We start from the raw sequence: 24,692 nt of genomic DNA on the forward strand, positions 1-24,692 counted from the left end.
ATTCCCACCGCCAGGCGGTGATCATGAGCACAACTTCCCTCCACACAGATGGTGAGCACATCTGTTTGCTCATCTGGAAATTTGGGAGAGGAGAGAGAGAGAGAGAGAGAGAAATACGCAACTATCCACCCAATTCAGCGAAAGAAAAAGCTTCTTCCTGGAAAATGTTAACAAAATATTTTACTTCAGATGACGTTTCCTGAGCTTTATTCATTCTGCAGGCTATTTATTCTGCAGGATTGCAAAAAAAAAACCACCCCAGGGGTTAGAAACAGAAATTTACATGGCAAAGCAACTCGTGCAATACATTGCTCAAAGTGGAGGCTGGAAATGTTCAAGATAAGATTGCAAAAAAAAAAAAAAAAATGTGCTGCAAACTTTAATCTGTGGATTAAAGAAGGTGGGGCAGAAAGACAAGACGACTCATTTTGGTTTTCCCGTCAAGCGCTTTATTTAAATAAGGTTACAGGCTTTCTTTTAAAAAAATAAAACAAATTGGAAGAAAAATAATCATCATCATCATCATCGACATCATCATTAAATCAAGTGGAGTAATGTACAAGTGGAGACGACGTTACAATTCATGAAATATTCCATAGATTCCAGACACCAATCTCTCCTTGCTGTTTTTCACAATTTCGTGAGATAATAATACTAAATAATAATAATCCTTGCATGACATATAGCGCATGCAACTATTCGTATCGTGGATTTTATGAATATTAAAAATAATAGTATTATTTGATGCCACAAACGTTGCTGTCACGTTGATTTTGGATGCTGGGAATATTGCACGTTTTAATGGAAGGTGGAATTGCACTAATCATTATTATTAAAATATCATCATTATAATCAATGTAAAGAAGCTTGCTCCTCCCTCCCCGATCTCTCTCCTGAAGCCCCCAACCCCCCCCCCCCCCCTCCAGCTCCCCTTATTCCTGACATATACACAATAAATATACAAGCAGTTGGTTGGGTTTGGGTGCCTGGGACTGGTACAGATCTCTGTCTCAGGTGAGGAGATGGCCAGTCAATCCGTGACAAGGCTGAAATACTGTGTCCAATTCCCCTGTGTCTTTCAGGGGTTAATTCAAATAATATGCCCCCCACCCCCACCTTCTCTTTCTCTCCCCCCCCCCACCCCAAACCCCAAACCCCACTCACACACTCGCATTTGTAGTCTAACCGTATTCATCCAAACAGTCCTAAACTCCCCCAACACCCAACTTGAAAGGTAAATGAATCTAAAAATTCTTGAATCCACATACACACACACACACACACACATATATATATATATATATCCCGAGAGAGCGAGAGAGAAGGGGAGAGAGAGTCCATAGAGAGATTTATTCATTCATTCATTAATTCATGTATTCATTTATTCATTCATACAATACTGATCTGAGATGAACAAGTACAGTCCTGGAGAGATTGGGGGGAGAGAGAGAGATAAATATATAAGGTTGGGCGCTGGATTGAAACCCAATCTCTTATATGTTTGGGTATTTTTTTATGCCTTGTTTTGCGCACAGAGTTATACCCCCCCCCCCCCACCCCACCCCCCACCCCCCCACCCCCTCACCTGTAACATGGCAGATAAGAGCGAAGGAACAGCGCAAAACACACACACACACACACAAAGCTTCTTTCTGTGCACATTGGCTGTTTTGGATGCCATTGGGGGCTTCACACTTTCTCGTTGTAAACAGACCCCGTTCTGCGAGATCCGCTGTCCACCAGGTCCAGGGGGCGCCGGGTCTGGACCTCGGGGTTCCCCGGCTTTAAGGTGCCCGAACGGGGTCGCGTCGGACAGGTGTGGGTCACAGCCGGAGCTGAGATCTTCCAAAAGACCTCCTTCAGCGCTTCCCTGAACTCCCTCCTCATCAGACAGTACAGCACCGGGTTCAGACAGCTGTTGGTGTGAGCCAAGCACACGGTCACTGGGAAGATGTAGGTCTGCACCACGAAATAAGCTTCGCCCCAGGACACAGCGTTGAGTTTGACCAAAACCCCCCACAGGGTGATGACATGGTTGGGCAGCCAACAGAGGAAGAACGAGAGCATGATGATGGTGATGGAGCGGGTCACCCTAGACTTTCTCTTGGGGTTGTTGGTGCTGTGCATCTTCCGTTGGCTTAAGAACCTGAGGAGGCGCAGGTAGTAGATGGACAGGATGATGGTGGGCAAGACAAAGGCGAAGATGATCTTCTGGAGGTGGTAGAGGGCCAACCAGAAATCCTTCGCCGGGAACTTGAGTAGACATAGTTTCTCCCCCGCGATCACATTGACTGTAGAGAAGACAGCAGTGGGCACAGTGACGATGGAGGCTGCCAACCACAGGGCACAACTGATGCACTTGACCGAGCAGAAGAAACGAGGTCTCTCGCTCTTCAACACCGTGGCCACGGACCAGTAGCGGGCGATCCCCATGGCTGTGAGGAAGAAGACACTGGCGTACATGTTGAGGACGGTGACCGAGAGGATGATCTTGCACATGGCGTCTCCAAAGGGCCAACTGAAGTCCAAAGCCGTGTCCACCGCCCAGAAGGGCAAGGTCAACACGAACTGGAAGTCGGTGACCGCCAGGTTCAGGATGAAGACGTTGATGGTGGATTTCTTACGCCTTTGCCTGACTTTCATCAGGAAGAAGACCATCAGGTTGCCCACCAGCCCCACCGCGCACACGATGGAGTAGATGATGGAGATGATGATCCTGAGGATGAGGGTAACGTCAGCGACGTTGCGATAGTTCTCCTCCTCGGGCATCAAGGACAGGTTGGTGTTGTAAGTTCCTCGGCTGGAGTTGCTGGACAGGTCCCCCATCCTCTGGGGTGAGTGGTTGATGTACTCGAGTGTTTCCCCCAACGCCAGGCTGCCTTCTGAGATCATAGCAGGTCCGGGGGAGCGGGGGGCAATCTCCCCAACCCCCAATCCTTTTCACCCCAACCCACAAACCTCCCTACCCCACTGGGGTTGGTGTCAACCCGAGTCAAGCATTCACCTCAGTCCACCACACCCACAAATTGTATTTCCCGACACAAAAAGGCTACAAATACCATCCAGTGTTGTGCTTGAGGGTTGTCTCTTCAACCAACATGGCATTGAAAAGGCAGAGAAGCCCTACCCTCTCTGTCTGTGTGAGTGTCCCTCTCTGTGTCTGTCTCTCTCTGTCTGTGTGTCTCTCTATGCGTCTCTCTCCCCTTCCCCACCACCACCCACCCTCCAGTCTGTCCCCAGCTCCATCACTCTCCCCGTGTGTGTGTGTGTGTTGTGTGTGCTCCCAATGGCCGGGCTCTCGCTGTTTGAATCAGCCTAACCTCAACAGCCTCCCTCCCATTGGTCTCCCCCTAGCTAGACCCCTCCTCTCCCCTGCTGGACCACGGCTGATTGGCCAAATTCTTCCCCCTCCCCTCTCCCGTCTACTGGCCAACCGAGGCGCCAATCACCATTGAGCTCCCCCCCCCACCCCACACCCATCTCCCATTGGCCAATGGAGGTTTCAATGGCGATTGGTCCATTGTGCTGTCATTGACCATTGGCCAAGGGAGATGCCAATCACACTGCTCCCCCACTGCTGATTGGACCATCGAGAGGTTAATCACCAATGCGCTCCCTCGAGGGTCTTTTCTGGGCTGAACAGGGCGTGAGCACAGGCTCTGTCCAAGGTGCTGAATTGGGGGAAGGTGCCTTTGGGAAGAAGGGGAAGCGACTGCTTTGCTATGTTAATATTTTGTTTCATAAACCCACAAAATACACAGTCACTCCAATTCACAGTATATTCTGCGAAGCGCTTGGAGCCGTCTCAAAGACGTGATAAGGAGCTCAATCGAATTCAAGGATCATTAGTCCCGTATTTTAGTGGTTGGAGCACTTGCCGCGCACCTGGGACCTGAGCTCAGGGCGAAACGCGAGGCCAGTTTCATTACTCCGCATGCCTATGTTTACCTTGCAGTAAGTAGGAACCCGTGTGTTAGTCGCTTTTGCGTTGTAATAATCCATCCAAAAAATAAAATAAAGAAAGTAATAATCTGGTCCCTCAACCCAAGAACGTTTGTGGAACACTGCAGGGTGCAATTGGCTGCCACATTTCGCCCACAGAACAATATATCCTGTGAAGAGCTTTGAAGAGCTTATTATTTATATAAAACCAACGCCAAGCCCATCACACACACACACAATCCTGTTCAACCCGACCGACATGTGTTCCCGGCAGCTTTGGCCAAGATGGTTTGATAGCAACACATACAATTAAATTCACATTTAAACATTAACACGGGAAAACAATGACAATGATTGAGGAAAGGCAATCGAAAATTATAATAGTAAAAAAACACAAAATGGCAATAACAAATAATGAAAAAGAGCAACAAATAAAAAGTAAACGTAATAAAAAGACATGAAGGAATGAAAAACAGCACGGCTGAAAAAAATCTCAAATAATGATAAAAAAAATGAAAACTTAAAGAAAATCACAATAAAAATAGTATTTTTTTTCTAATGGACTTTTATTCCTGCTCTAATTGAATCACACATTAAGATGGATTGTGGCCTGAGCACCGCTAACATTGGCCAAGTGGTCTGAATATTTCACCTGTTTATCTGTGAGCATGTGAACGGGAGTCATTCACAACAACAACAACTTGTTCTTATACAGCGCCCTCCACGCAGGGTAGTGTCTCAGAGCGCTTAACAGTGGCGGAGCCTGACTCTGAGCCTGTTTGAGGGGAGAGGTGGCCGAAAGCACGGTCGAAGAGGAAAGTTTTCACTCTCTTCTCATTCTCGTTCTTTCTTTCTAAACTCCCAGTTAAGTCTATTGCTCTTTCCTTCTCATCTTCAAATGGTCTCACCTTCATTCGGTTTGACAGTGTATTTCACAGCTTGCTAAATTGGAACACTCTTTACCAGCCAACAGCAATTACCTAGAGGATGTAATTACTTAGGTTGTTGGCTGTATCGCGCCTGCTTCCTTCCGATTTAGGCAACATAGTGATATCAGGAGACGACTGAGCCCCTTATTCTATAATGTAATTTAAAAATGTAATGGATCCCAATGCAATTGAGCAAACATGTATAATGTCATGCAAATAGGTTCTGAAATTAACAAAGTCGTAAAAATCGCTCACTTTTCCGAGGTAATGATATTGAAAGGAACAATGTAAATCCTTGAAATCCCAATTGAACTGAAACTCATTAATACATTCTCACTTTCACCACATTATTACACTCACTTGGTTGTCTCCAATGGCAAACAAGTATACACAGCATCACTTGCTCCCCCCCAAAACAAACCTACAACACACATAAAATACTTATCAGTGAACGTTCCACATTGCACTCAATTTATAATAATCCTTGCAGTTATATAGCGCCAACACATCACTGAAACATCTCAAAGAGCTTCACAGGATTTACTATACAGTGTACTGTCCGTATTTTGGAAGCAAACCCAGCAGCCAATTTGTGTACAGCAACGTCTCCGCAAACAGCCTTGAAGCAAAGGATTTTATCTGGGAATTGTCAGCCAGGATTCCGGGAGGGAGGGAGAAAAGAAACTCCCTTTTGCCACGGGATCTCTGTTGTCCATCTGAACTGGCAAATAAGACCTCGGTTTAGCATCTCATCTGAAGGACGGCACCTCTGATAATTGCAATGTTCTACTGGAGAGCCAGCCTAGACCATAAGCTCAAAGTCCCGACGTGGAGGAAGGAAGGAGGATGGTTGAATCTAAATCTTCTCATTCAAAGGTGAGAGTGTTACTGACTGTGCCAGGCTGGCAATTAAATAATACATGGCAGTGAGTGCCAGCTTGTATTGAAAGTTGGGAATCTAGCAATTTAACATAACATAACGTAGGAGCAGGAATAGGCCATTCGGCCCTTCAAGCCTGCCCCGCCATTCAATCACGGTTGATGTTCTAATCTAACTCCAGCTAATAGCATAACCCTGCTTTATCCCCATATCCCTTAATCCCTTTTGCAATAAGGGATTAAGGGATTGCAATTTAGGCACAGGATGACCTGTTTAATGAACTGGCAGCTTGCTGCTTATTTACTGGTATTGGCACTTTGTAAATATAAAGCTCTGATTTGCTTGGTTATTAACTTTTGTTCCTCTCTCCTCCAGTGAGGGAGCTGATTTAGACCTCGGACGCATACATCAATCCCTAAGTGTCCATTCTTCAGTGGACCATAATAATAAGATTAATAATACTTGCATTTGATATAGCGCATTGTTGAAACTTCTCAAAGTGCTTCAGAGAATACACTGTAAAGTGAATTGACTGCATATTTTGTGGGTGAATCTCAGCAGCCAATTGCGCACAGCAGTGCCCCACAAACAGTCGTGGATTGAGTAACCAAATTTTCATTTTTTTTTAAGGGACTATTACCCCAGGAAAATGATCCGCCAATTAACTAACAACCGGGTTCCTACTAACTGGTAGGTAAATAGAATCATGTGGAGTAAGAAAACTTGCCTAGGGTTTCGCACTGCCCGGGAATCGAACCTGAGTCCTCTCGCTTGCGAGGCAGGTGCTCTAACTAACACATTACAGAATTATTCCCCCATGGTGTGTGTGTGTAGCGGTGTTGGGGCATCAGAACTGACAATTGATCCTCAAAGTCCAACCCCTACCCACCTACTTGCGCACACCTTTTGGGGAGGTGGGGTGGGGGAACGACCTGTGATGAGCTGAAACCCTGGCCGATTTCCCCCCTCCCTAGCCCAGGGAAGTTGATGCTCAGATGAGCTCCAGGGGGAACAGAACCATGATCTGTGCACCTCAGTTTTGCACGGAATCAAGTGAATGACACTGGCTGTTCTATGGTTTTAATGGGAATCAGTCAAACCTGGTGATGAGGTCTCTGCTTTGTATTCAAACTGAACTGTGATTAGTAAATAAATGGCATGAAAGCGACTGATTGGATTATAATGACTGGAATCACTGTAGCGCGGGGAAGGGGGAGAGTTAGTCACGGTTGTTCAGCGACCATCAACAAAGACTTTTTCAGCAGTGAATGTTCTCTGTTATCTCACACACACACAGGAGCGTGCACACCCAGACACGCACACGCACACACACAAACACCCAGACACACACACGCACACACACACAGGAGCGTGCACACCCAGACACACACACGCGCACACACACAAACACCCAGACACGCACACGCACACACACACAGGAGCGTGCACACCCAGACACGCACACGCACACACACAAACACCCAGACACACACACGCACACACACAAACACCCAGACACACATGCGCACACACACACACACACAGGAGCGTGCACACCCAGACACACATACACACAAACACCCAGACACACATGCACACACACACACACACACAGGAGCGTGCACACCCAGACCACACACACACACAAACACCCAGATACGTGGCAGCCAGATTTGCACAAGACAATGTCACACAAGCAGCCTTGAAGTGAACGACCAGTTTTATTTGGGCGATTGTCTTCGGCTAGGACCTCTGAAAAGTATTTAAACTCGGTGGTTTCAGTCTCGCACAAGCACATCCCTGTGGCTGAAAATTGCATTTGTCATACAATGCAATAAAGATGGATTGAGCTGTCGATTTCCATTAGAGGAACATATCAAGTGGGCAGAAAGAATTGGCTTCTTCACGGACCGCCCAGTGCGAAGGTAATTAATAACCCCGGACAGACAGACAGACAGAGACACAGAGAGAAGGTTTTTGGAGTTTGACTTGTTCTCTTTGTGAATTCTCTCTGTTCTGACTCTCTGAGGAGCCAGAGGTGAGAGAGATGAGCGTGACCAGCGCTCTTTGTAAAATGTATCGCAAATAAAGTATTAACCAGCATTCCTCTCATTTGCTAGCTTGCCTCCAACCACTGGAGGTCAGCTCAGTCTTGCTCACCTCAGCCACTCATATCCACAAGTACAGCTCCTCTCTCCTACCCATCTTCACCCACTGTATAATAATAATAATCCTTGCATTATCACGTCATCAAAACATCTCAAAGGGCTTCACAGAATATATTGTGAAGTGGATTGACTGTATATTTTGTGGGCAAAACGTAGCAGCCAATTGCACACAGCAGTGTCCCACAAACAGTCGTGTCCAAATTTGTATTTGAGGGATTATTACCTCCGGAAAGTGATCCACCAATCGACTAACAATCAAGTTTCTACTTACTGCTAACAGAGGAGGAAACTTGCCTAAGGTTTTGCTCCGCCCGGGAATCGAACCCAGGTCCTCTCGTTTGCGAGCCGAGTGTGATAACCAATACGATACGGGACTCCAAGACAGGAAGAAGATAAGGAGGGAAAATAGATATTGTATTTTCATAGCTCTTTATCAGGTTGAAATCAGTTATGGCTGTTCAGTATTTGTGACTGATTTGTAGGGAAACCCAGTGTCCATTGGTGGGCAGCAAAAGAAACCTAACAACACATGTAAAGCCAGGCTGCTGAGGTCCTGGGTTTATAGGGTAAGTGGTATCACTCCGGCAGTAAAGTGTTACAAGTGAGGGAACATGGTTTGGTATTGAGCAACTGAGGGTAATTAAAGTGAAGTGTTCCTTTGAGAGTCAGCGTAAAGTACAGAGGGTAAGATTTACTGTACAATACATACAAATTTCACTCCCGTTCTGAATTGATTTCCAATTATAATTAGCCAGGAGTACAACAATTGATGTTTTTATTCCGTATAATTAACATTTATTTGATGTTAAATGGCAGAATTTTTAATGTGAAGCAGTTTACGCCTTTTAATTTTTCGAGCCTCTTAGTCATTGTGAAATGTTGCTTGAGGCTAACCAGGTTTTACAATGCAAACCCTCATCCTCCAGAGAGTAACATTCTGGGCAAACACTCTATATACCGTAGTACTAACTGCAAAGTAACAACAGTAATAAAAGTAAGAACAATAATCTGTAACGGTAACAACTGAAGTGTGGAAACTGTTGTGTTTACGGGAGGCAAGTGTCAGCCTGGCAGTGGGGAGCAATTTGGCTTCTGAGTCAGAAGGTTGTGGTTTCAAGCCTCCACGTTGGGACTCAAATCTAAGATGACATCCATTGTCAGAGGCGTCATCTTTTGTGTGGGTGGTGGGGAGTGGGGTGGGGTGGGGAGCGGGGGTGGGGGGGTGGAGGGGAGAGAGGAGGGGGGGTGGAGGGGAGAAAGGGGGAAGAGTTTGCTAAACGCCCTTCGGAAAAGAGAAGATAATTTCTCCCAACTATTCCTTGGATTAATCAACTCAGGCCGTGCATTTATCTACAGGAGACATAACAGTCATCGCAGTGACAGTAATTACTTTACAAGACGTTTTCGGGGTATGAAGGGCGATAAAGACTTTCTTTTCCCCTAAAGGCCTTGGTGAAGGTCATGCTTCTCTGTTGCCTGTGTTGAGTGATCGATGTCGGAGAGATTTATAACGTGGATGTGTTTAAAGTGAAGTTTATGGAAATCCAATACAGCAATAGCCACAACCAAACTTGTAATTTCCTTACAGTGTGAGGAGCCAACAGTTTATATAAACCAGAGTACAGTTAAAGGTCCTTATATCCTCAATGTTGGCATTGCAGTCACTAATACTGTGATTCCACTCCCAACAGCGCTTTGAGACGTCTCAAAGACGTCATTGTTATTATAACAATACTCCATATATAATTATATATTCCACGTGCCTCTGTTTACCTTAGCATTAAGTAGGAAACTGGTTGTTAGTCGATTGGAACATCGCTTTCCGGGGGTAATAATCCCTAAAAAAAATTACAAAAGAATAATAATAATTTGGTCACTCAATCCACGACTGTTTGTGGGACACTGCTGTGCGGAATTGCCTGCCTCGGTTCGCCCACAAGTGCTTTGAGACGTCTTGAAAATGTGATAAGGCGCTGTATCAAATGCAAGGATTATTATTATTATTATTATTATTATTATTATTATTCTACTGTGTAAATATTGTTTCGAGGGGAGCAGTAAATTGCTACGTTGGTAGGGCTGATGCTCCAAATAGCGATATGTGTCCCCTGCCCTCTCTGTACCACCATCGGTGGCTGAGCCTTTACCTGCTATACCCCTAACCTCTAGCCCTCTGCCTCACCCCATGAAGCACTCCCCTCCTCTACTTTCCTCCCTCCTTCTCCCTCTCCCTCCTTCTCTCCTTCTCCCCCTCTGCCTCACCGCCCCCCCCACCCTCTATCCATTTTCAAATCCTGCCTTAAAAACATAGATTTATGCTGTAAACCCAGAAATATTCAATCAAGACACATTTATTGGCCACCGTTCGGTGTCAGGCTCCGCCACGGTTAAGCTCTCCGAGACGCTGCTCTGCGTAAATGCGAGTTGTTGTTGTTGTCGTAAAAAAAAAACCTACTTCTTCGTCCGCGCCTTTGGTCACCCCCCCCCGTCCTCCCCGTCGCTCGAAATCCAAGCCAGTCCCTGCGGAGCAACCCGAGACATCAAGCTACCTGAAGGAGGCTGTGTGAACACAAGTTGTTGTTGTTGTTGTTGTTGAACCTCTGCAGTTGCTGTACCTTCCACTATGTGGCTCCCGAACACCAGGTTCTGTGCCAGGATCCTGGGGACAAACAGTGTCTTCAACGCTTAGCAGCTACAGTTCTGTAGCAGCCCCCCCCACCCCCTGCCAAGGGGAAGGTTGCAATCACAAGGCCCCCAACCCCCGGCTTCCTGGCACTGGGGGCTAACCGCTGGCTCATGTTCGCAAAGGAACTAAACAAAAAGACACGTTTAACAAGCAGCTTGGGCCACCGAGAAAGCTACGCCCTGGCAGGAGGGAATGGGAAAAGTCAATGGGATAAATGGGATTTAAGGGCTGTGTACAGAAAAAAACTGCGTTTGACATTTCAGGATGTGTCTTGCTTTAATAATAATGAGGATAATAATAATGATTGTTTTTCTCCCCTTTCTTTTAACTCACAAAGAACCATTGCTCTTTTTTTTATTTCCCAGTCCCACTTTTGCTGGAGGGCGTTTGACACACAAAGTTTGGAAGTCACAGCATATAAGGAGGGGAGGGGGGGAGGGAGGGGGGGAGAAGGAGACTGAGAGAGAGAAAAAAGTTAATTAAGTGAGTAGCTCGCAAAATTACCAGTCTCTTTGTGTTGGGAGGAGGGGGGGGGGAGGAAAAGGGGCAGAGAGGATAGAGAAGGGGGAGAGGGGAGAGAGAAAAGTTAATGAAGTGAGTAGTTTAATAGCTAGGCTGGGGGTGGGGGGGGGGGGGGGGGGAGAGAGAGAGGAGGGAGTGGAGGAGTGGAGAGATGGGGAGAAGGAGGGGGGAGAGGAGGGGAGAGCTTCATGCAAATAGATCAAATGAGGGGGAGAGGAGAGAGTGGGGCAGTGTGTGACTGCTCAGCACTGTCAGACGAGGGGTTGTCCCTGTTTCTCTCTCCTCTGGACTGTTACTGCAGAGAACTGCTCAAGGAGAAGGGGGAACAAAGCATCTCAGGCGGGGTATAGCTAACCCTCCACTGGGGGGTGGGGGGGGGGAAAGGCAAGGCATTTTTTGGGGGTGGTGGGGTGGGGATTGAGTGAGGTGGGTGGATGGAGAGGTTTTTTTTTTTGCATTCCCCCCCCCACCCCCCACCCCACAACCAAACACAAGCAGACAGACAGCATCTGTGAATCAATCCACAGCACTGAGAGGATACACTTTTCTTTTAATCTTTTTTAAGTTTTAACTTTAAAAAGTCTTGTTTTTTTTGGGGGGGGGAGTTTAAAAAAAAATCCACTTTTTTTTGGGGGGGGGTGGGGGGGAATCTGAAAAGTTTGCAAAATTTTTTTTTATTTAAGTAACTAAAAGTAAGTCCTCCCCCACACCCCACCACCCCCACCACCCCCACCCCCCCCCGCCCCCCCCAAAAAAAAATACATTCAAGAAAAGTTTACAATAGACAACATCTTGTGAAGCTGTGGGATTCTTTAGAGACTTTGTCGTCTAAAGTTTTAATAAGTTTTGAAAGAAAACTTTGTAAAGTTTTGTGTGGGTTTTTTTTGAAAAGAAAAAGTTTCTATGCAGGAGAGTGGGGCAGAGAGAGAGAGAGAGAGAAAGAGAGGAGAGAGAGGGCAAAAGAATTAAGGAAACATGCCAGGTCTATGGTGCTGGAAGATAAAGCACCTTTTTCAGACTTTGACTACTTTTATTGCTTTTCTACTTGTTGCTGTTGCTCATGACAGGACACACAGAGACCTGGGGACATCATCAGAAGGTATGGACTCTATCTTACTGTCTCCCCTCCCTGCAAACTAATCCTGTGTGTGTGTGTGTGTGTGCGAAAAAAGCATCACAGAGGGGAAATGCTCAGGAGAAGATGCTGTGTATGTCAACAGTGCAGTCAGTCTCTCTCGCTCTCTTTGTTGTTTGGTTGGGTGGATGATACACATATATATATCTTAAATATATGACAATTTGCTGTGTGCGCTCGGCTGCCGCGTTTCGACCGCAAATACACAGTCAGTTCACTTTACAGTCTATTCCGTGAAGCGCTTTGAGACGTCGAGAAGACCTGAAAAGCGCTCTATCAAAATGCAAGGATTATTATAACAGTGCAGTCCGTCTGTCTGTCTGTCTGTCTGTCTGTGTCTGTCTCCCCAGATGTGTGTGTGTGTTTTTGTTTATGGCTCAGATTCTCCGGAGTGACTTATTTTAGTAGCAATTGTGTGTGAATAAACGTTTGAAGTTTCTCTGCTGGTGGGGAATTGTAACAAGGCAATCAGACTTTTTAAAATTCAAATTAAAAGTCACAGTTTATGATGTGACGCTGTATCGAACTCTTTTTTTTGTTACTGCTTTTAGATCAACTTCGTTTAATAATTGCAAATTTCTCCCCCCACCCCTCCCCTCCCCTCCCCTGGTCGGGTGGTTGAGAAAATGTTCTTCTATAAACCTCTTAAAAACTTTTACCCTTGCAAGAGAAAACTTTTTTTAAAAAGTATATATAGACACTAAACCTCACAGAAGTGGTGTCAGTTGTGACCACACATACGACTTATGCAGCGTATGAGTTATGTGAAACTTGCATAAATTAATAGGAAGTTCAGTGGGACTTGGGCAGATGTATGACTTGGGGGATTATATGATTTATACAGATCAGATTTGTGTGAGTTTTACTGTAATATATAAAATGATTTTCAGAAGTTTTCTGGGTTTGTTTTATTTTATTGTTTGGCTGGGTGGATGATACATATTACACACATATGTTATATGACAATTTGCTCTGCGCAATTGGCTGCTGTGTTTTGCCCACAAAATATACAGTCAATTCACTTTACAGTGTATCCTGTGGAGTGCTTTGAGACGTCTCGAAGACGTGATAAGGGGCTGTATCAAATGCAAGGATTATTATTAGATATGTATACATATGTTTGTGTGTGTGTGTGTGTGTATGTATATATATATATTCTCTTTGATGTGCAGGAGCCCAGCTCAGTGCTCTGCCCGGCTCGGAGCTGGTGTACCCGGTCAGGGTAAATGAAGTTGGTCACTTCTTGTCCCACGATGTGTCCCATCACCTCAGGCGGCTTCACCGCAGGGACCTGGGTCCTGACCACCTGCAGCCTCCCCTGCTGTACAGGCTCAGGCACAGCGGCCGAGATCTCAGCTTTAATCTGACCGTCAACCGAGCCCTCCTCGCCCCAGGCTTCGTAGCTGAGCGACGTTACGGAGGCATCAAAGGAGCCTCCATCAGCCCCCTGAGGCTCAACACTTGTCATTTCATTGGGAGGGTTACAGACCAGGAGCAGCACAGTGGGGTGGCTGCGATCAGCACCTGTCATGGGATGGTGAGTCCTCGCGTTCTATATTTATATTTAAAATCTACTGCTGTTTCTTTCTTTCCAGGATTTGGGGAATGTGGGGTAAGGAAACCTGTCCGAGGTTTCGTCCCGCCTGGGAATTGAACCCGAGTCCTCTCGCTTGCGAGGCGAGTGCTGTAACCACTGCGCTACGGGACTGTATTATTATTATTGTTTCCATGTAAAGTGCTCTTGAGAGGTTTCGATGGTGCGGGTGCTATTGTGAAAAGAGCCTCGAGACCTTCTGCTCCTGCGTGACAGCTTCTCTGCGGTTTCCGCTTTCAGAAAGGAGTTTTCCGACTCTGGGGTGAGGACCATTTTATTGAGCCGTGGCTGGAGCAGGCCCTGGAGGGCGGTTCCCCTCAGCCCCACCTGATTTACAAACGTCACGCTCCAGCCCTGGGCAACACCTGGATCCCCGGCTCCCACAGCAACCTGGGACAGGGCAGGAGCCACGGAACATGTGGCGTGTCAGGTACCTCCACTAACACCGCGCGGGAATCATCCCCCCCCCTCCCCCACCGTGTCTCCATTCCCCTCAGTGAGACACTGGCTGCTTATCTTCCACCAGCGAGCAGACATCTCTTACCCCATCCGGGGATTTGGCTGGGAGGGTTGAGGGCATGTCTACGAGTCATAGGAACATAGGAGTAGGCCATTCAGCCCCTCGAGCCTGCTCTGCCATTCTATTAGATCGTGGCTGGTCTGTACCTCAACTACCAAATCATATTTAAAATGAGTCCAGATCTCATTGATGATGAGGACAAACCGGTCAAACACTAACAGCACTTGTTGGTTAGTGGACCAGACTCGCCCGGAATTGGGATCTAAGGGACTGTTAATGATTGACCAGCTGCTGACAGTTGGCTAATGGTGGTTGGAGAATCCAATTCTGGGTCTTCTTTTGTAAGAGCCAGTCTAACCCCAGGAAGAGTTTCTAAGATATTTTAGGACCAAATGATGTTGCAAGCAAAGACTGGTTGAACTTTCAAGCCCCTGTAATCATCCAGTAACTGCTGGCTCCCTGTGTATGTGTTATACAGAGAGACGGGACGAGCTGCCTCTCTTTATTTGGGCTTCCTATCCTTTCTATTGCTCGTAAACTGACCCACCGCCAGCCTGCTCTTTGTTTAGTTTCCCCGCAATACCTCCATGGAGATGGAAGCAAACTCTGTGCTAATATTAATACCTTCAGTCAGACGGAGCCAAGGTTTACAGAATGCGGGGGTGGGGGGGTGGGGGTGTGCGAAGAGTGTAGGGAAGGGGGAGGGGTGGTGGTAAGACTATTTTCCGAGGAGCTGGTGAAAGGAATATTCAGTCAGTGAATTCAAAGGGATATTCAGTCAGCTATTAGAGTAGAAATCGATCAAAGAGTTTACCAGAGCTGTAGTGTGCAATCAGTTGTGCATTTTTCTTGCATTGGGGCCAATCAAATGGTTTGCAATGATATCTTCCAGCCCTGTAACATTCCTGCCACGTTAAACCATAACAACCTTCGCATAAATCCTCCTGCAGATAAATCCCAGCATCGTTTCACAATTGGGTCTTTAGAACAAAATACCTATCGTAAAAGTCTGAAAGAAGATTATAATAATAATTCTTGTGATACAGCACCTTGTCACGTCGAGAGTCGTCTCAAAGCGCTTCACAGGATATATTGTAAAGTGGAGTGACTGTGTATTTTGTGGGTGAAACGCAGCAGCCAATTCAGCATAGCAGTGCTCCCACAAACAGTCGTGGAGTGAGTGACCACATTTTTTTTTTTTGGAGGAATTATTACTCACCAGAAAGTGATTCGCCAATCAACTAACAATGACAGCTAGAAGAACAGAGTAAGGAAACTTGCCTAAGGCATTTCCCTGCCTGGGAATCAAACCCGTGTCCTCTCGCTTGCGAGATGAGCGTGCTAACCGCTGCGCTGCGGAGCTCCTCAGCTTTACTTCCCCGCGAGTGCCAAAGCCTTGTTCTCTGCTCAAGAAACGAAACTCCGAACCTCCCCTTTAACCTCCTTTATCATGTATGCCAGCAAAAGCACAGCCAATACAAACACTTGCAAAGCTCTTTGAGATGCCCAGTTAATGCGATAAGGCACAATAGAAATGCAAACTCTTTCTTCCCGATGTTTGAGAATTGTAAGGAAGGCAAAGCCGGGTTTGATCTCGGCCACCAGATGCCTGACATAGCGAGGGAGCTTACAGTAGCGATCTTGTGTTGCAGAGAATGTGTCTCACTGTTTACCATCATTCGTCTCGTAAATCCGCATGTATGGATACCGCCCCCTCCCTCCTACAGGCAAATAACAAGCACAAAGACTATGTAAAGTCAAAAATGTCGCTGGATTCCTGTCCAGCAAACAGAGTCAGCGTCGAGTTTATTTTCCGCTCTGTCTTAAGTGCAGGGAGTCAACATGTGCCACAGTGCTCCACTCCGCTCTCTCACCCAAGTTGTGGTTATTGTTACAAACCTAACACAGTGAGAGATGGCAGTGCGAGCGTCCCAGTTGGTGGGGGGGTGGTGGGGGGTGCCTGTGGTGGGGGGGCGGGTGGGAGCGTGCACGGTGGGGGGTGGGAGTGACCTTGTGGCTGGGAGTGAACAAATTCCAGGCTGTGACCCCACACGGTTCTGATTAACGCCAGCGAGTAAGTCCCAACCACAGAAACAGCAGCTAATCAGCTCACCCAACCACAATGTTCGGTTTGTGCCCAAACAGTGTCACACTCACTTGTTCTTTCACTCGTATTCTCACTCCGTCGCTCGCTCTCTCCGTCCCTCGTGCTCTCCACTCTCGCTTACTTACTCACTCAGACTCACACTCACTCAATCAATCAATCACTCATTCAATCACTCAGTCACTCTTGCTCTCACGGTCTTGTTTACTCGTTCACACTCACGCTCTCTCTCTCGCTCTCCATGCTCCTCTCAGCAACTGAGAGTTCCTTTTCCCCCCAAGTTTCACAACTTCCGATGTTTTAATATTCCCCTCTCTCCCCTCCCTCCCTCTCCCCTCCCTCTCTGTCTCATGCGGGGGTTGGTGGGAGGGAACAAAAACCTCGCGTTTAGATTCCCTGAGGAAGCAGGAACATTCGGAGAAGCAGCGGGAAAAGTGGGAGAAGAGGCAGCGGCGGAGACGGCGTATCAAACAGCGCTCGGTCAGCAAGGAGAAGTGGGTGGAGACCCTGGTGGTGGCCGATTCCAAGATGGTGGAACATCACGGCAACGAGAGCATCGAGGCTTACGTCCTGACCGTGATGAACATGGTGAGATGTTCCACACCGCTCGCTCGTGCCGAACTCGGCAATGCCAGTCACCCCAGCCTTCGCTAGCCTCCACCAGCCAACCCCTCACCCACAAACCCTGCCACTCCTTGCCAACAACGACCATAATTTGCATTTATATCATGCTGGGTAGCATCTCAGAGCGCTGTCTCCCTGTTATTCCATCTCCTCCTACCCTAATCCACCGCTCGGCTGACTGGGGCTTTCTACAATTATTGTTCCCCCCCCAATACACAAATATACGCGCACGCAGGCACGAACACGCGCACATACATCTCTCCCATCACATGCGTACACCCATATAAACACATGCACACATGTCTGTGACTTGTTGCTGTGGTGCGGGCGGGGCTGTGCTGATGATTGCCACTCTCTCTCTCCCAGGTGGCCGGTCTGTTCCGTGACGCCAGCATCGGGAACTCCATCAATATCGTCATTGTGAGGCTGGTGCTCCTCGAGGAAGACGAGGTGAGAGAAGGCGGGCGGAGGACACTGTGGGGGAGAGGAGGAGGGGACGGGGGAGATCAGTGGCTCAGACACCCCACTAGGTCTAGTTGAGCCCAATTTGTTTGTTAAAAAAAACGCAGTCGTTTCTTCTGGGAAACGCTCGCCAGGAGCCCAGTGTTTCGTGGAAGGAGATTGAAGGAAACAAAGACTTTCTCATGGCCTAGAAATGAAAGGGCAGCAGCTCTACACGTTGGCTGGAGCCCTGTCTTCCCATCAGCAGCGGCAGCACCATCCCCACTTTGTACACATTCACTCTGTTGTGCTCCAGGCAGGGTTTGGCTTTGCATATCCACTTGTGGGACGTCACTCCTTGGCTGCCAATGCGAGCCTGGATCCAGTCACCCAGCCCAGTCCAGCCACAACCCAATTGATTTATGACACAATCTGACCCCAAGAAAAAAGACGCGGCTGAGAAAAGGGGGGGTGGGGGGGAAGGGAGAAGTTCAATTTGGAGACTAAACATTGCAATAGTCAGCAGCTAGTGGCTGCTATTTATATACGAGGTACACGAGTCTTGGGATGTAATGCAGGGTAAATATCTACATAACCAGCAGAGTGAGGGGGAGCGGATGGGAACAGACTGCAGGGTGTAAACAGGCTTCTTGTTAACCTGAGCCAAATGTGTGACTTGCATATAAAAAAAATGTGCGTGTGCGTTCGTGGAAGTGTCCAGTCGTGCTTTGTGTAATCTCTAAATGCTCTGGTTTCAAGTGTTTTGGGACATCCTCCCAACGTGAACAACAATAGCACGTTGCATTATACAACACCTTTCACGTCGGGAAGTCATCCCAAGGTGCTGGACAATGAGGGGTTTGCCCCCGAGCTGGGGGTTGGGATCAGAGAGGGCTTGAGGGTAGGGAAGGAAAGATGAATGAAGGCACGGTCGAAGAAGCAGGTCTTGAGACGCCCGGACGTGCCTACAGACGGCCGTGTAAGTGGAAACCGTATTGTGCTGCTTTAAGAGATTCCACACCAGCTTCACTGCCTAAGCACAACTCCAGATGTCCGGTTGTTCCAAGTGGGCGAGGGTTGAGTGGGGAGTTCCTCTGCCAGTGATACTCGTTCCGGGAAAATTCATATCCCGGTTGCAGGGAGGGCTGAGTGCTCCGAGATGCTGAGAAGAACCTGGTCTGAAGACGTTGTCAGCATGAGTGAGGGTGGGGAGGGCGTGGGGCTGAGCTGGTGTGGTGGGAGAACAGGGCACGCAGGCTAGGCTGCAACTCTCTCAGGGCTGAGCTCTCGGCTTGATACCAGCAATCAACGCCCCTGGGATAGAGAGGCTGGACGTCAGCCAGGATTCCCTGCATCATGTGGAACTGACTTTCAGTCTGGTTTGTGACGCTTGAAGCACTGGCACATGTGGCCGGCCAGAAACACATCTTGCCACACACACTAGCCAAGAGGGAGAGAGAGGGTGAAGTTCTGGAGACAGAAGCCAAGAGTGTTGGCCATGTTATGTCTCACTCACTGTCTTGCACATTCACTCAACGCCAGTTTGTTTGAATCAGATCAGAGCTTGGGGGTGAAAAGAGAGAGCAAAAGACAACAGATGTGTAAGAGAGAGAGAGAGAAAGACCAAGAAAGAGATAGAGAGAATATGTGTGAGAGGGAAAGATTGAGGAAAGAGTGAGAGAGAGGGGAGAAATAATTTCTCTTAAACTCATTTGGCAACGAAGAGACAACCAGAGAAAAACATGCAAATGTTGCTGACATTGGCTGCAAGCCAATTTTTAAACATTTAGACCTTTTCTCCAGACTGTGCAGTCCTGTAGCTCAGTGGTTAGAGCACTCGCCTCACAAGCGAGAGGACCTGGGTTCGATTCCTGGCAGGGCGGACCCTTGAGCAAGTTTCCTTACTCCACATGCTTGATAATAATCCCTTAAGAAAAAAAAAACAATAATAATTTGGTCACTTCAATCCACGGCTGTTTGTGGGGACGCTGCTGTGCGCAATTGGCTGCCGCGTTTCACCCACAAATACACAGTCAATTCACTTTACAGTATATTCTGTGAAGCGCTTTGAGACGTCGAGAAGACGTGATAAGGCGCTATATCAGATGCGAGGATTATTATATTATTATTTTCTGAAATAGTGATTTAGTCTGAGCGCATGTGGGAGGGAGGGAGGGAGAGAGAGAGAGAACACGGTGACATGTGGAATGAATAATTAAAGGTGATTTGGGTAAACAGTAGCGTAGACACGATGGGGCTGAAAGGTGGTGAAAGTTTCTGCGATTTTGCGGGGGTGGGGAGGTGGGGGAACACGACTGTCAATGATTTGCTTTACCAAAGCCTATTCTTTGAAGTTTTTGTGTAACCCCCAACAACCCCCCACCCGCCAACGACCCCTTATATAAAGCACAAAAGGGTTTGTGAAGAGAACAAGGGATGAGGCTGAGATGAAAGTGACATCCCAGCAGGGAGCAGGGAGAGGTCAGACAGCTATAGCCTGTCTGGTGAGGACCCGTCTCCTCTTTGGAGTCTCCAGCAATTGACTTTATTTTGTTACTTAGTCCCCTTCCCCCCTCCCACGCAACCCCCCCCCCCCCCCCCCCCCCGCCTCCGCGAGGGTGTGGAGTGAGGCGTGGGAAGAGGGTAAAAGTGGGCAAAATGAGATGTAAAGGTCTACCCTGATCCACTGCCCTGGCTGGACAGGCTTGGTGCACTAAAGGACCTTTCCTTAGTTTCTAATACATTAAAAACTCACATAAGTCTTAACCAGGTTAGAGAACCAGGACAGGATAGGACTGATCAAAGCAGAATGCCCGGGGGGTGGGGGGGATTGGGCAGTGGGGTCGGGGGGGTGGGTGTGGATAGTCCCTCCAGCCCAGCAGTGTGTCGCCCTCTCACTAACCCTCTCTCGTGCTCTCTCTCTCTCTCTCCAGGAGGATTTGAAGATCACCCATCATGCCGACAACACCCTCATGAACTTCTGCAAATGGCAAAAGAAAATGAACATCAAAGGGGAGGCTCACCCCACCCACCATGATGTTGCCATCCTGCTCACAAGGTAAAGGGGGGCGGGCGGTGGGGGAAGCAGCAGTGTTGGAGGGGGGCAGGGGTCTGAGGCCATGAGACTCAACATTCGGACAGCAATAATAATGATAATCGTAATCCTTGCATTTCATACCGCGCCTTATCACGTCGTTGAGACGTCTAAAAGCGCTTCACAAGAATATACCGTAAAGTGTAGTGACTGTGTGTTTTGCAGATGAAGTTATACATCGTTAATATGTGTGGGTGACAGCGATGCAGTTGGTGGAAGAATGAGGTTGCTTGTTACAGCGCTATCCCAATTATCTCAGGGTTTAGCGTTGCGTTGTATAGCGGGCGAGGGAGCTTTCTAAACACCACAAGCTTTATCTAACAAGCTCTTTGCTTATTGGTTCCATTGACTTGCCAAGGAAGGACATTTGTGCTGGGATGAACCGTCCGTGTGAGACCTTGGGCCTCTCTCACGTCTCTGGAATGTGCCAGCCGCACAGAAGCTGCAACATCAACGAAGACTCCGGCCTCCCTCTCGCTTTCACTGTTGCACATGAACTGGGACACAAGTACGTGGTACACGCACACACATCCAAACCCCCCCCCCTTCCCCAACGATCACTCTCACCGCTCGCACCTCACTCAGGGGTTCGGGTGACGAAGGGTCTTTGGCTCATTTAAGCTCATCCTTAAGGCCTGTCTGACGGACGTTAAAGATCCCGCAGCAGGAAAAGAAATGGGAGTTTCTCTCTCTCTCTCCTGGCTAACAATTCCCAAAGCATAATCGCCCACAAATACAGTCATTACAATAGATTCTGTGAAGCACTTTCAGATGTCTCAACGACGTGACAAGACTCTATATCAAATTTATCATTTTAAATCCTGTGAAACGCTTTGAGACGTCCTCCCAACATAAGAGACGCCGTACGAAGTGAAAGGATTACTATTGATGTTACGTTGTGCTGTGTTTCTATGGTCACAGCTTCGGGATTCAGCACGACGGCACCGGGAACGCCTGTGAACCCATCGGGAAACGACCGTTCATCATGTCCCCGCAGCTCCTGTACGACACCAGCCCCCTGACCTGGTCTCGCTGCAGCCAGGAGTACATCACCCGCTTCCTCGAGTAAGTGCAGTCCGTAGTGTAGTGGTTAGAGCACCCGCCTCTCAGGCGGAAGGACCCGGGTTCAATTTCCGTGCAGGGTGAAACCTTAGGCGGGTTTCCTCACTCCACGCACCTGCCTGTTTACCTGACAGTTAAAGCAGGAACCTGGTTGTTAGTCGATTGGCGGATCGCTTTCCGGGTGTAATAATCCCTCCGAAGAAAAAAAAATGCGGTCACTCAATCCACGACTGTTTGTGGGGACACTGCCGTGGGCAGTTGGCTGCCGTGTTTCGCCCAAGAAATTGTTTTTGAGCCGCGCTGTGACCCGGGCTGGGCAGTGACGTGTTTGTTCTGTTTGCAGCCGGGGGTGGGGTCTGTGCCTGGATGACCTGCCCGCCAAGGAAGCCATGGAGTTACCGTCCGTGCCCCCCGGGGTCCTGTACGATGTCAATCACCAGTGCCGGCTGCAGTACGGAGCCAGGTCTGGCTTCTGCGATGACATGGACGTAAGTCGGTCACTGATACACTGGGGGTAGGAGCACATCTCCACCCTCGTTCTCTCCCCACACCCCCTCCCCCATCCCCCCACACCCCCTCTCCCATCCCCCCACAAACCCTCCCCCATTCCCCCACCTTTTCCCTCCCTCCAAACCCCAAACATTTCATTCTAAACCAGGCAAGTGTACAATTTTGAGGACGGTCTCTAAACGGTGTAATATTTTCACAAATGTTCTGGGGTGGGTGGTTGGGTGGGGGGTGCGTGGGGTGGGGGGGGCTGTCAGGAAGGGGATTAACGCCCCTTTCCCCCTCCCCTAAACACTCACAGAATTAACGAACGACTATCATTAGCCATTTTGTTGGGGGAAGAGGATGGAATCGGGGGTGGGAGTGGGGGGAATGGGATGGATTGGAGGGTAAAAACCCTGTTGCTTGCCCTCGGCTGACAACTTGGCATTTTTAGACGCTCCCTAACCCCATGACAAGATAATGAACAAATAACTCATTTGGAGTTTCGGATTTCTTTCTCGCCTGAGCTTTGTTTTATTGTACGGCTGGTAACACAGCTGTGTTTGAATTTTCCATTCTCCTCCTACGACCCCCCTCTCCCCCCTCCCCCACCCCCTCCTGACACGCACACACACACACACACACATGTGCGCAACCTTTCACTAGGTGCTGAGCAAGAGGGTCAAGGTTCCCCAACACTGGTGTATGGTTCCCCCATATATCTCCCCAGCCACCTCACCCCCCCCCCCCCCCCCCCCCCCCCCCACCATCCACACCAGCCCCCTGATGGGAAGGAATTTCCCCGACAAGACATGGAGCAAATTCTTAAATCCAGTCTCGATTCTCCTGGCCGACAATCCAATCAGTCATTCACTTCCCGGCTGTTTGTGGGGACGTCGCTGTGTGTAAATTTGCTGCTGTGTTCAACTGCAAAATACATAGTCGCTGCACTTGACAGCAAACCTGGTGAAGCGCTTTGAGACGTCTCGATTTTGTGCCGTATCAAATTTAGAGCTTACTAATACAAATTCTGTTGCTCCATCTCTCTTCTCCCCACCCCCCAACACACACACACACACACATAACCTCTCATTGCCTCTGACCCACAGAATGTCTGTAACACCCTCTGGTGCACTGTGGGCAGCACATGTCACTCCAAACTGGACGCCGCTGTGGACGGCACTAAGTGCAGTGAGGACAAGGTAAATCCCTTTATGTTGCTAACCCTGAGAGGAGGTTCTCTTTAAATATCACCTTACTCTGGACTATTAAACCAGCTGTTAGCTTGGAATTGGAATCATTGGGGAGGGAGGGGAAGGAAAGTTCAGGGATGAGCTAAAGGGGAAGGGTTAAGTTGGAAGTTGGCCGAAGGATGAGTTCGCTGCTGTGACTAACGCTGAGCCTCCCCTTGCAGTGGTGCTTTAACGGCAATTGCATATCAACGGTACAGCGTCCAAAGAGTACGGACGGCAGCTGGGGGGCCTGGAGCTCGTGGGCTGAGTGTACCCGGACCTGCAGCGCGGGAATCCAGAGCGCGGAGAGGCACTGCAACAACCCCACGTAAGCTTATTACCCCCCCCACCACCACCCCACTCTCTCTTACCCAGAGCCAGTGAGGTGTCTCAGTATAAGCAGGTCCTGGACTCAACGACACAGCACACGCTGGGGAGCAAACCAGTCTTCTGAATGGAGTTAATTACGAGAGTGTTGACAGCGAATAGGATTATTAGGGTAGAATGTCAGCCCAGGATACACAGATACAATATTAATAATAATCTTTGCAGTCACTCCAGCACCTGTAATTTTTGAAATATTTTGAGGCAGGGCAGTGTGATGATGATGATGATGATGATGATAATCCTTGCATTTGATATAGCCCCTTAACTCGCTGTTAAGGCATCTCAAAGTCCTTCACAGAATATACTGTACAGACTGAATAGGCCAACTGACCGCTTTCTGGGGTCTTTGTGGTAAATGTCTATAATTCTGTGATTTCACAGAAGCATTTCACAGGAATGGTTCTCAAGTCTAGTGACTGTTCCTGGACTGTTTCCCAAAACAAGTGTGGATAATCATCAGATCGCTGAGGATGGCCGGAAATGGATTCTGTTTTGTCTGTCGCCTTTCCCATCTCAATCCTAGCATTTAAGGTAAACGTTTACCTTAATCCAAATATAGAATCCCAACAGAACAAAGCTTTTCCCATTAACTCTCATTCAACACAGCGACAATGGACCAACAAAGCCTCGTTCACTCCCAATTGTGCAGAATCCCAATGGAATTGAACGGGTCCAATCCAACCCATTGTATGAGCCAAAATGGCTTCCTGTCCGTGCCTTCCACCTCATTGATTCCACGTCCCATCATCCCCCACTTCCTGTCCATTGCGGTTGCACAGACACATGGTCTCCGTATAACTCTGACTATAACACAAACCCCAAACAATTCTGACCATAAACATTATTCTCCCGTTATCTGTTTCGGACGCTGCGACCGCTCAAC

The 24,692-nt window shown here is 48.1% G+C and overlaps 2 protein-coding genes across 2 annotated transcripts in view; one reads left to right on the forward strand and one right to left on the reverse strand.

Moving 5' to 3' along the window:
- Positions 1–1,689: 1,689 nt before the first annotated feature.
- rxfp3.3b (relaxin family peptide receptor 3.3b) lies at positions 1,690–2,829 on the reverse strand. The gene has a single exon (XM_007909596.2). The coding sequence runs from the start codon at positions 2,824–2,826 to the stop codon at positions 1,690–1,692; it is 1,137 nt and encodes a 378-aa protein (XP_007907787.2). The 5' UTR covers positions 2,827–2,829.
- A 9,208-nt stretch (positions 2,830–12,037) lies between these two features.
- Positions 12,038–24,692, forward strand: part of LOC103186286 (A disintegrin and metalloproteinase with thrombospondin motifs 7) — a 31,387-nt gene continuing 18,732 nt past the window's right edge. The window contains 11 exon segments of the mRNA XM_007905208.2: positions 12,038–12,226; positions 13,435–13,799; positions 14,097–14,286; positions 16,872–17,068; positions 17,471–17,554; positions 20,479–20,603; positions 20,998–21,147; positions 21,561–21,704; positions 22,045–22,189; positions 23,300–23,392; positions 23,605–23,750. Of these exon segments, the coding sequence (XP_007903399.2) occupies positions 12,103–12,226; positions 13,435–13,799; positions 14,097–14,286; positions 16,872–17,068; positions 17,471–17,554; positions 20,479–20,603; positions 20,998–21,147; positions 21,561–21,704; positions 22,045–22,189; positions 23,300–23,392; positions 23,605–23,750 (1,763 nt within the window). The 5' untranslated portion in view covers positions 12,038–12,102.

This window comes from Callorhinchus milii, unplaced genomic scaffold, assembly GCF_018977255.1.
Source record: "Callorhinchus milii isolate IMCB2004 unplaced genomic scaffold, IMCB_Cmil_1.0 Scaffold22, whole genome shotgun sequence".
In the NCBI taxonomy this organism is placed as follows: domain Eukaryota; kingdom Metazoa; phylum Chordata; class Chondrichthyes; order Chimaeriformes; family Callorhinchidae; genus Callorhinchus; species Callorhinchus milii.